The following is a 12359-nucleotide window of genomic DNA, read 5'->3' as shown; positions in this document are numbered from 1 at the left end:
GGGAGACATGGCTTACTGTGAACGCACCAAATCATATTTCCATCAATTTACAGAGGTGGAGATTAATATGACAGTGGCCTATTTGTTCCAGTGACTGTATTTCTGGGTCATATCCAGGCAGATGACAAGATGGGGATTAGTTTAGAAAAAGCTTGCTGTTCCGTGTTTTGTGTGTGCTGTATGTGTGTGTGTGTGTGTGTGTGTGTTTGCGTGCGCGCGCGCATGTGGCAGCCTTGCGTGTGGGAGCGCAAACTTGCGAGGGAGAGCGTGAGAGAGTGCGAGACCCACGGTTGCCATGGCTTTGTTTACTAACAGGATTCTTGACTGCGCTGAATGACATGCCTTAATGACAAGTGTTGTAGCCCTCAGACTTTCTGGATCAGTGCTGAAGATCGGTGTCGTAAAAAAGCCCGGCACGAACACACACACACACACGCACGCGCTCGCAGTGATGTATCTCTCAAAGCCTCTTATGAAATCACAGGCAGTCTTGTAATCTAAGACTCACTATGAAGTCTCTCCATGTTGCACTTAAGTGTCACCTCCAACTTAACCTTCCCGTGTTCAGATGAGAAGCGTCCTTCTTTTACCTTTTTTTTTTAAGCTCGGACCAATATGAGCCGCAGCGTCTGTGGCGAGCTAAAGCCGTCTGCTTGTGGCAGTTTATTGACGTTTAATTAAAGGGGCAGTAAGCGATTTTAACCCAATACGCAACACTGTGTGTGCAGTTTGTACACATCCCTCTCCGACACCTGAAGAGACATGCTAGCCAATGACGCTCCGACTCAGGGGGTTTGGCCCCGTGGTTAGAATGTGTCCGTCTCCCGTGTCCAAGGCTGCGGGTTCGAGCCCCGACCAGTGCAGCCGAAACAACAAGCAATCTCTCTCCAAAATCGCTTACTGCCCCTTTAGTGAACCGGTTGCATCAGGCACAAAATTGCCATTATTGTACTTTTTCTCAGATTGAAAAATACTTTTTCTTTTCTTTTTGCTCGTTACGCATCAGGGTTTGGAATATGTATGAAGTATGACTATGACAGAACACTTTTGTCTGTATGTTATCAACAGAAAGACCAATTTCCTAATCTCCCAGTACATGCACCATATATGACAGATAAAAACAATGAAAACATCCGCAATATTCAGCCTCAATTAGGGAGCATATTGGTTTGTTGTTGTTTTGTTTTTTTATGAAGAAAAAAAAGGGTCAGGACAAAGCCACCATCTGGCAGCCTATCATCAACCAAACAGCAGACAGAAAAAAGTTAGCAACTAGTTGGTGAACACACTTGAGCATTTGGAAGCTAATGAGCCACATCCATCCCTCGGGATTCAATGGCAACCAAAACAGAGCTAAGTGGAGGGAAGCACAACTCCAAGTAGATGCTGTCTCGTGTCTGCTCGGTGTGTAAAACTGTGCAGTTGTTTGCTTTAACACGTAAGCCACGCCGCCTTTGGGAAGATATGTGTCCGCAGCCTGATCCGCTGTCCCGAAGTTGTGTGCAGCGCGTGCGTTTTTCTGCATATGAAGACGGGCCTCCTCGTTACGCAGCCATAATTCAAACCCCTGTACGACCGCCGCTGGGTCGTGTTCTCGGAGAACTTAAAAAGGATGTCACTGTGACAAGCCATGGGAGAACCAAAACCCGAATGACCTCACTGAAATTAATTGCTAAGTGACAGCATATCATAGGCGCGGAGGGAGTTACTTACCAGAACCAGTTTGTACCTCTCACTTCTCAGGTGCCTTCGCAGACTTTTGCTTTCGGATCACAAATTAAATGCGGCAGCTTGCTTGAAGGAACAATGTCGATCTGTTTGCCTTTTATTAATCTCAAAATATGTGACTCGACTGCCATCTCCAATGGAAAAACCTGCAATGTAAAAATTGTACGTCTGCATGAGAAGCAAAAACTGGGGCAAGCTTTTGGACTCAATTAAAACCACATGGAAAACAGGTTTGTGCAAAAGAAGTTAATTCACAACACCTGTAGAAGAAATTTCCACATCTTACTCTGCTCAATTCTTTTTTTTTTCCTTCGCGCTGACTAAGAATTAAGCGTGTTGTCCAAGCAGCGTGCAACAACGGGCCCTCTGTGTCTGCGAGTGTCTTTGTTGTCAAGTGGCCTTCAACAGGAACAGAGTTCACGTGGTTCAAGTAACTTTATCAGAAGGAATATCTCTCCTCTTTCCCCCCCTCACCCCTCCTTCTGCCTCTCTCTTCTTCAAAACCTCCGCGCCCCGCTCGCTGTTTGAACATTCGCGTCCTCTGGGCTGTGATTCCTGTCTCGGTGTGTGTTTGTATTAAAGCTTCCGTTCCGTTTTGAACAGCAGACTTCGGATTATTTTCTCCTTTTCGTTCCCACTACGCTAAATATACGCAATGGTGTTCAGACATGGATCTGTTCCACACAGCACCAGTCCCCTCAGCATAATATGTTATTAATCCTCTGTTTATCTGTATACGTACAGTAAGCAATGATGGATGCCGGTATCGCAGTGAGTTAATCAGGCTTAAAACACAGCAAGATTTAATGCTGCTACTCCCAACGTGCATTATGAAATTGTGTGTCAGTCGCAGCAGTTTAGATTGGTGGTAGAAGTGAAGTCATGTAGCTTCACTGGTGGAAGTAGTGTATTTGCTGCAGCTGTTCTAGTGAAGTGGTGGATTGAAGAGTTAAAGCAGGATTTTGCTTATTGTCACGTGCACAATGGGATGGCCCACCACTTTCATCCAGCCATTAGCTATCCCGTTTTGTGCATGAAGGGTCGCGCGGTGGCCGGAGAAATCCCAGCTGATATTTTGGGGCGAGAGGCGTGGTTCACCCTGGACAGGGTCACCGACGCATCGCAGGGCCAACTCACAGAGACGAACAACCATTCGCTCTCACATTCACACTTATGGTCAGTTTAGAGTTTCCAATTAACCTAACCCCAATCTGCATGTCTCTGGGCTGTGGGAGGAAGCCGGAGAACCCGGAGAGAACCGATACGAATCCAGAACCTTCTTGCTGTGAGGCAGTAACGACCACACCACCGTGTGTCTCACTGTGGTGACACACTGACTTTTTTCTTCTATCTTCTAGAGTACTTTTTGGTTTGTTTGGGGGGGTAGAGAAATGTCTCGACAGCTATTGCAGGGATCACCATGAAATGGGGTACAGCCAATTCATCTTCTCCTGAAGGATGAACTATCTGGGACCTTCAGGAAACAACGAGAGTATCGGCCAGCCTCATTCTTTCAAAAAAACAATACAAGCGAATGAGAGAAAAAAGTATCCGCACACTCAAATCTGTACAAATACCCTCTTCATTTGAGAGTCTGATCGAAAGCTTGCAAATTAAAAAAAGATAGTTGCACAGATTGGAGTGTGCCGATGCTTTTCCTTTAAGATCCAGCTCCTCAGTCCTGAGACTGGACGAGTGGTGGAGGGGTTTTCTCCTTAAAAATCATATAAGTCAAATTAATTCAACTTGGTATGGTTTCATATTATCTATTATCTAACCTCAATTGCCTGCAAAAAGTATTTCTGCATGTAGGCCGGATCTGTAGCCATGATGATATACTGCAGCTGTGGCGTTTTGTACGATGGGGAGGTATATGCTTTCGGTCTTTTGATGGTTAACGTGTATGTGAAAAGATAATATTGCAGTCAGGAATGCAGTGGCAGTAACGTAAGTGCTACTAGCAGGGTCAGTGGCAGCAGGACTTTTTAATATCTCCCATTTCCAAGGGAGACCAGCCCCCACAGCTTATATAACACAGGAAACAGATGTTGGCAACACACAATCATCTCTGTCTCTCTCCCTCTCTCCCCCCTCCCACTCTCTTTCTTCCCCCTTTTGTCCTTTACTCACACCATGACATGTCCCTAAGCAAGTTACAGTATACATGTTTTCTCCATCACGCGGACACCTGTACATTACTCTGTGTTCCGCGGTTTTGCATCACAGAGACAGATAAAGACGGGCCTGCTTTTTAAATCAAGACTACTACAGACTGGTGGTGTAGTGACACAGATACATATAATTAAATCCATCTCTTTTGAGCATAGTATTGCCTAAACCTGCAATTTGGAGTCTAGTCTAGTGCCTCCACGTCACTTTTGATTTCACAGTGTGGGAGATATTTCTTAAAGCAGGGGGGGTTACTGTTTCCAGTTGTGGATTATTCTGTTGTGTAATCCTTCTCTTTAGCTGCGAACGCCGCAGTGATGGGACTCTTTGTCCAGTGGCCACTGTAGACGCAGCAATACGATCAAACATCATCCAGAAAAATAGTTACTCATCTCAGAAGAGTGAGACCTGGTGGGATCAAAGGATGTAGTAAAAAAATAATATCAATGGAGATCACAAAACGTAGTTTCAGGTCAGTGTCACGACTGGACTCCGCCGACACATGCTTCGCCTCCTCCAGATTCACCCTTGCGTTAGTTTTTAAAATCTGTATCAAAGTTCAAACCCGCAGAAAAAAACTTCAATCCCATCTCTCTGCCTTCGAATACTTTTTTGTGCCAATCGATTTTTGAGACATGCTGCCTTTTTGTTCTCAACTTTGTGAATTTGTCAGAAAATGGAAAAAGTCCATTTCACCTCCTCTTGCTTCTAAACCCAGACGATGCCTGTTGCCTAGGCGACTGCTATAACTCAGGTGACGGACCCTTCCTGTGAGCTGAGCCCTGTGATTGGCCTGTCGACCGCGGTGTGTGTTTCAGGTTTGGGGGGGTGATGGAGGGTGTCCACAGATTGAGTATTTTGATTGGCTGGTTGGTTGGCAGAGGCAGGGGCCCCAGCAGACAGAGATTCTGTACAGAGCATTGATTTAATCGGCTGGCAGGCAGGCAGACAGTAGGCGCACGCGTGCACACGCACACACACACACACACACACACACACACACACATTTGAGCAAACGGCTGGCGGCCTGGGGGTGCAAGGGGAAATTTGGCCCAGTGGGGGTCACCTCTGTGGGAGCGCTGTATGTGTGTGTAATATCATGCTCTCCAGGAGAGGCGTTGCTGGCAGTAATAGAAGCACTCCCAGGAGCAGACCACGCTGGGTAATATCACACTCCGTAGGGAACCCGGCATACACACACACACTAACTCACACCCACACACGCAGCATACACACTGCTCATATGGCCTGTGTTCAAAAAAGAATGACATACTAATGCAAAGATCCAGACTCGGGGAAGACAAATAAACAGCACACACTCACTATTAGCTCCTTTCCATTCTCACAAGGTCAGACGCTGTAGCGAGGGGTTGACTCACTGGACACGCTGAGTGAGAGAGGCCGCGGGTGATTGTCTTTCATGAGAAAAATTATTCAAGTTGAATTGTGTTTCTAGGGAATCTACAAAACAGGAAAAAGCAGGTATCAGACGTGAACGTTGGCCGTAATGTAATCCGATTGTTTGAAGCCTGCAAGTATATTACAGCACATCAGATGTCAGTGTCAGTTTTTAATATTCTGTCTTGATGACAGTATAACTTACAAACTTATGAAATCTTTCTGCTGATTTCTTCTGACTTAAAAAATAGTCTCTTAAATCTTTAAGAGTGGAAACAACACAGAGATGCAGCTGCTACGTTCTTGTAAGGTGTTATCTCCGTTAGTGTGTTACTATGGGTTTCATGTGGTGTTTCCATTCATTGTATTTCATCTCTATTCATAGAACACATAAAATATAGAGTGTTCTCTTTTTTGTTAAAGGAACCATGGAATCTTAAATCCTGATTTCAACCCTAATCATTTTACTCGTTCAGCAGCGAAACCTCTTTCTACAATGGCAATCAAAACATTGTGTGGAAAGTTGCCACATGTGTGTTGCACTTGTAGTTTGCTTCCCTTTCACCTTGTGTCACCAGTTCATCTCCTTACCAGCTCCATGAGGTTGATGTCTGGACACTGTGCTGCTCTTCATCATGCGAAGACGCCGTCTGTTTCTTTGTTACTCACTCTACTGAAAACAACACACAGTTCTGCTTCCTGCAGGACAGCGTTGTCCTAATAATTCATCAGAGGACGCAGTATCACAGTTTGTTCCTGCCCTGCCTTTACATATAGAGGGTTTGTAAGCAAACAACAAAAGAAACAATAACTTCCAATGCGTCATTTGCTTGCATTACTGCAGGAAAACTGAATTCGTCAAGTTGTTCATCCTCGAAAAGGTCCTGTTTTCATGGTATTCTTTTTTTTACCTTAGGTAGTTTGCTGTTTACCTTTGTATCATTTCAGGCGATTCACTGGACGTGAACTGCTTGAATAAAATGGGATGCTGTAAAACCTTTGAGCAGTAGTGTATATACATAAGTATATATATTTTTCACTTTCAGAAATAAACGTTTGAAGTTGCCTTTTTACCACACTGTATTTCTTAAATCTTCGATGAGCCTGGACCCATGACCCATAAGAGGTGGCAAAAGAAATCTGAGTGGTCTCAAGATGATTAACATTCTCTCTCTATCACAGGGAAGTGTGTGTTATGTTTTAGAAAGTACCCTCGAGAGTGAACAGGTCACGATGAAGCCCGTTATGATTTTTGTACTCTATTTTGTTGCAGAGGTCAGCGGAAGATATCTTTGTTTTTATAATTTTAGGTGAACTGACCCTTTAAGCCAAAAATATTGGGAGCATTTGAGTGTGTTTTTCTCATCCTCCTCTTTAGTGCAAAAGGCTCCCCCAGTTGTAGAATCTGTCCCCAATTAATTCTCACTGGCACGTCACTGGCACATCTGACATTTCCCTCTTAATGGATTCTTTGCAGTATTTGCAGGAATCAAGACGCCCGCAGTCCTGACATCTCCCCACCCTGCAGTCTGTACCTGTAACATATCACAGAGTACTACAAAGTGAGCGGAACGCGCGGCAGGACGCCTTTAATTTTATATTTACTCTGCTTCCCTCTCTCTTCCCCTCTCCCTGCCATTCTCGGTCTCTGCCGTACGCAAGCCCCACACTTTGCCACGTTCAGATGACAAGGCAGATGAAAGCGCACGGAGAGGGCTGTGAGAGATACAGAGGCAACGAGTGTATTTTCGTGGCGGGCCCGTCTGAGATCCCTCCCCTCCCTGTAATCTATACCCTGGTTTGGCTCAGATTGCGAGCCGACAGCTTCATTAGGTGAGGAGGAAGCTGCTTTGATCTAAAAATACGCACCAGCAACGCCTCTGGAGTGGAAAAAGCTAAAGAGTTTCCCTGTGTCTTAATCCCCCCCCCCCCAAAAAAAAGATGATTTTTTTTTTTCCGGGGCAAAGGGCGGAGGATCGGAAATATTGAGTGAAGTGGCGTTTGAGGAATGAGGATTTAATTCTCGGATTCTCATTTGTCCCCAGTGTTATCTTCCTTGGCAATAGTTTGTGTGGATAATGTTTCTAGTTCTTTCTGGATTGGGTGGTTGTTGTGGTCCTGTGTGGGGGGAGGTGGGGGTTTTCTTTCCCGACGGCTGAAGGAGGCTGAAAACCCATCAGTGTGTGAGCGGCGAGATGCCCAGACTGTCATTTTTCTCAAGGTCTTTATCTCGGTGGGAATGCAGCCTTGCTGTGTGTACAGGTGGCTTGGTAAATAAGAATCCGGCGCATCGCCGTCTGTACTTTGAGCTCGTGTTTGGGCTTTGGACTTGTTGGCTCAGGTCAGTGTGCTGTGCTGTGTTTGTGATGTGCTTTTTTTGAGGGGGGCCCCCGATAGCACTTTCAATAACATCTCTCTCATCTGTCTCGCTGTGCCCTCTCCACCCCTCCCTCACTCTCCACCTCCTCCTATCTTCCTCCCTTTCTTCCTTTCTTTCAGAGCATAGGCAAAGGCTCCCTGTGGTCCATAGATCCGGAGTATAGGCACAACCTGATCCAGGCACTGAAGAAGACGCCGTACCACCCCTACTCGCCCGGCCTGGCCACCCCCTCCACCTCTCCGCCCACCCTGCCGCAGACATTTCACCACAGGTGAGGATTAGCCCATCGGCAGATTGATTGATTGGGTTAATACGACACGTGCGATTGAGCTAATTTATTTTGCTTAATCACCTTTGCTTCGTCGGATTGGATTATTTTGTCCGGTTAATTAATAAAGCTACTCACTGATTGTGGGGGGTGGGGGGTATACACATGTAGAGATGGATTTATCGATAAGGCAGACGACCCTCCCAGCTGGCCTCTTGGCACATGAAGGCCATGAAAAGATATGAATCTATTCTTAAAGAGAATTTGTATTCTCCAACTGTCTTTGTTTTCTCGCGTATGAATGGAATTCGCAAGTCGTTCACACCTGTCGTACCAATCATCCTCATTTTTTTTTTGTATATGACATTAGTTTGTTAGCAAAGTTCTCTGAGTGCGACAGCTGCCTCAAGGTGTGTTTATGCAGGTCTCTGTCCAGCGTCATCCTCTGTTGCTCCCAACAGTGTCACATGACCTCCTGAAGGTCCTGAGATCCCCCTGTCAATCTGCGTGTCTGTCACATCCCCTTGACAACCTCCCATCTGTCTGTTGTTGACGCTTTGTTTTCTGTCCGGGTCACCTTTAAAAGACCTAAAGTTTCTTTCTCTCCTTTTTTTGTTCTTTTTTTTTTTTTTAAACTAAACTTTCCCACAAGCGGAGCAGAACAGGGAACATAATATGGCGATTGAGGGATATTGATTATGCTAATGATCAAATCTCACACACAGTCACCCCCTGTTGAACAGGTGGCAGGTTGAAATCAGCGATTTCCAACACATCGGTGCAGTTGAGGGACTTATAATGACTCAGACGGAGAACACTTAGTGCGAACACTTGGAACACAAGCTAAGAATAAAGGCTCGTAACAAAAATCTCACCTTCAATCTTTGGATCGTTTCCCCTTCATATACTCGGTTTCTTATTTAAGTCTGAAGCTTAGTATCAGGGGAATGAGTTGACATTTTCTGCCTACAGTACATTCATTTCCATAAATTCTGAGATTGTACTTGTATAATGGGCTCCTACAAAAAAATCGCATCAGGACATTACTTATCAAAAATTCAATTAAACAAGAAAATATCAGCCAATTTACTATGTTCTCATGTTTTGTACAATGCATGAATCCAATAATGACAATAAAAATATATTTGTTATGAGTTGCAGCTCTGAGGTACACAAACCATACGCACTCCTCCACCTCCCTCACTCCCTCCACCCACCTGCCCCGAGCGTTGTAAAGCTGACCCGCCCCATCCTTTCCTCAAATCTTTCTTCTTTTTTTCCCCTCCATGCAACAACACTCCCGTCCCTCCTGCTATCTCCCTCCCCCTCGGGCGCATCACATGTAAAAGCGCTGGTTGCCTCTTTTTTTTTCTTTCCCCCTCCACATGTTCACTCCCTCACCTTCTCCCCAGCCCTTCTTGTCCACCCCCCCCCCCTGTTTTGCCATTCCTCCAGCTCCTAACACTCCACCGTTCCGCTCCTATCACTCTCTTGTCTCCTCTTTTAATATCTCACACACCCTCCCGCTCATCCTCGGGCGCACGTTACAACTGGTGGTGCACCCACTACTCCGTCTTCTTTATTTACCCCTGCTGTGATTTATTCCCACTCTCTCTCCACTCTTCTAACTCTCCCTCACGCCGCTTTATCATTCAATTAAATCCTCTTTTGTCTACATTCTCGTTGTGCTATGGCGCCTCGCACACACACACGCGTGCGAGCCCCCTGCACGCCACGCCACAGCGGCATCCACCTGTGCTGTGTCCCCTCCTCTCCTGACCTCTCCCCCAACCCTCCAGCCTCTCCCTTTGCTTACTTCTTGCTTTCCGACTCTTCACATCCCTGTGGATATGTCTGTGAGAGGTACCATTAGTCGTCTTTTTTTTCTCCCCCTTGCTTCTGCTCATCCTCTCACTCTCTCTCTCTCTGTCTCTATGAATTCCCCAAGACCACCGCCTCCCCTCCACCCCGCTCCCCAGTTGATCCGGGCAGGCTGGCTTGCGGAGCCAGCGGACTGTGTAAGACAGAATAATTGGTTCACCATAAAATGTAAAAGTGTCATTTTGAACAATGAGGTATGGGGAAGTGGAACAAATTGGGGGGATGTTGGGGGGAGGTGAGGGGAGTGCGGGGGGGGGGGGGGACGTTGTACTGTGACACAGTGGGAAATGAGACAGTGAGTGGTGATTTCTTGGTTAGAGTCGAGCTGAGGTCCACCTGAGGGGCGTGCATCGCGTATGTTTTTCTATAGTACAGTACAGGACAGACACAGTGCAGAATGTACAATCATTTTCATTCGTCAGTTGACCGGTGATTCCGTTCTTGATTCATTGATTCATTATTTGGTCGACAAATGGCTTAATAAAAAAAAGAAGTTTCCTGAGTCCACAGCAACATCTTCAAATATCTTGGAAAGCAGCAAATCCTCACAGTGAAGAGACTTCAACATGAGAATTGTGGCCGTTCTTTTTCTGCTTGAAAACTTAAATGATTAGTTGTTTATCAGAATCGAGGTCGAAAAACGTATATTTATTTTTGTTATTACGGTTTTTCATCGCCAGATCGTTTCAGCTTTAGTTTCCTATCATTTCTTCCAAATAACGAGCAGAGACCTGCGGAGACTAAAAAAATTGAGAAAGAGAAATCTCTCATAATTAATCTTTTGTTGCCTTTCTCTTCAAAAAATGAAGCAGGGATCAAGTGCATTTAAGTGGTGAACAACCAACTCAAGTGCAAGAAATACCAAATTATTAGCATTAACCTTTTCACAACCTCATTTTTTGGGTCTTTTTGTCCAGGAAAAATCAATGCTTTTGAACTCTCAGATGTCAGGGCACCTTCCTTGAAAAAGGGAGATCTTTCAAAATGTTCACTGCTTTTAGCTACAATTATAACAAAACATAGAAATGCTTCTGAATGTTACGCCGTATTTAGACGAATGGAAACCAGCGACTGCATGGAAGGTAGAAAATCAATGTGAGAAAATATAAGGTGTGCTCCAGAAACTGGCCAGCATCAATGTAAAGCACATGCGCAGCATTTACTGTATGCAGAATTTGTTGCTAATGGGAGACAACATGAAAACTGCTCACATGGTCCTCTCCTATAGCAACATGGTCCATGATACAGTGATGCTGCTGGATCCACGCTCCTGGAGTTTCCAAAGATATCGAATACGTCCGGATCCATCAACGTGTTGAAGTTTCGTCCACGGTGTATATCTGTAGATTTTCCATTTGTTACAGCAGTGCAGCGACAAAAACAACAGAAACTGAGCAGAGAGTGATATTATCCAGTGTGCATCTTCAAACTGTGAAGGCACTTTGGGTGAATTAAAGAGGAAAATGAGGGGTCGAAGAGGCTATTGGTCATTATCATCACCCTGTAAAGCTTTATGTGAGAACTTGACACATGAGGGGCACTTCGGACAGGAGGTAAGGATTCTGCGGTCTGTTACACTTTTCATGATGTCAGACAGTAACCAGGCATGTTCACCTGAAGGGTTGGGATCATGGCGGGTCAAAGAGCACATGGTGAATGGTGAAAGAGAGAAAAAACGTTTGTTTTGGGGGGGGGGGGGCTCTTCATCATGATCCATAGTAGAGTTGGTTCTGTCGACGTGCAAATATTTCGATTTCGTCCCAAAGTTTTTGGAAGAAAAAGAAAACTCCATCTGCTATTGAAGACAACATGATATGGTGGTTGAAAGCTCCGGGGTTTACAATACAATAATTTCTGTTCATTAAAAAAAACATTTTCAATGACACCCCAGTAGGAATCCTGTTGTGTAAAATATGATTCAAACACAGGCAGTCCAGATTAACTAAGTTCTTTGTTATAATTCGCAAGAGGTGAACATCACTTAAACACAAATATTACCTTAAAATCATCACATCGTCATTTTCTGACACAGTTTAAAGTGTGGTAGTGAGCCTTAAGGTTTAGATTACAGGAAAACAGGTGAACCGACATAACACGTGTGCAGGCCGTTTGAATAAAGAACAAGGTAATATCAGTTTCCTTAGTTTGCATCGTGGAATAGCACAATATCTTTCTCAAGTGCTCTCGCTCTTCAAGAATATTATGGTATGAAGTGTGATGACTGCAAATGGTGCACAGTGTGTCTATTATGTTAAGGTCAAGGACTGTCTCAAGCAGTGCTACACAACGGACTAGTGGAAGATGAACACAGAGAATGAGAAGGTATGGGAAGAGGAAGTGGCAGAGTGAAGAGATGGAGAGAGAGAAAAAAAACGATGGGCAGAAGAGGCTGAGACGGGAGGAGGGGTGTGTGGAAGGAGAGCAGTGATGCGTCTTTGTCCTTTACTCTTTGTCGCTTACACCTCTTGGTTTTTCATGGACCATAATAACTCACGCCGCACCAGTCGACCCCCACCTGCAGTTCGCTGCACTGTG

At 45.1% G+C, this 12359-nt stretch overlaps 1 protein-coding gene across 3 annotated transcripts in view; it reads left to right on the top strand.

Annotated features, from left to right (window-relative positions):
• ches1 (checkpoint suppressor 1) overlaps nucleotides 1–12359 on the top strand; it is a 56676-nt gene that overhangs the window by 30095 nt on the left and 14222 nt on the right. For all 3 annotated transcript variants that reach the window (XM_035617729.2, XM_035617731.2, XM_035617730.2), the window contains exon 3: nucleotides 7795–7946. In XM_035617729.2, the coding sequence (XP_035473622.1) occupies nucleotides 7795–7946 (152 nt within the window). The remainder of the gene's footprint in view (nucleotides 1–7794; nucleotides 7947–12359) is intronic.

Source organism: Scophthalmus maximus, chromosome 18 (assembly GCF_022379125.1).
Source record: "Scophthalmus maximus strain ysfricsl-2021 chromosome 18, ASM2237912v1, whole genome shotgun sequence".
NCBI classification, from domain to species: domain Eukaryota; kingdom Metazoa; phylum Chordata; class Actinopteri; order Pleuronectiformes; family Scophthalmidae; genus Scophthalmus; species Scophthalmus maximus.
Note: the sequence above shows the minus strand (reverse complement) of the source record. Positions and strands in the feature narration are given on the sequence as shown.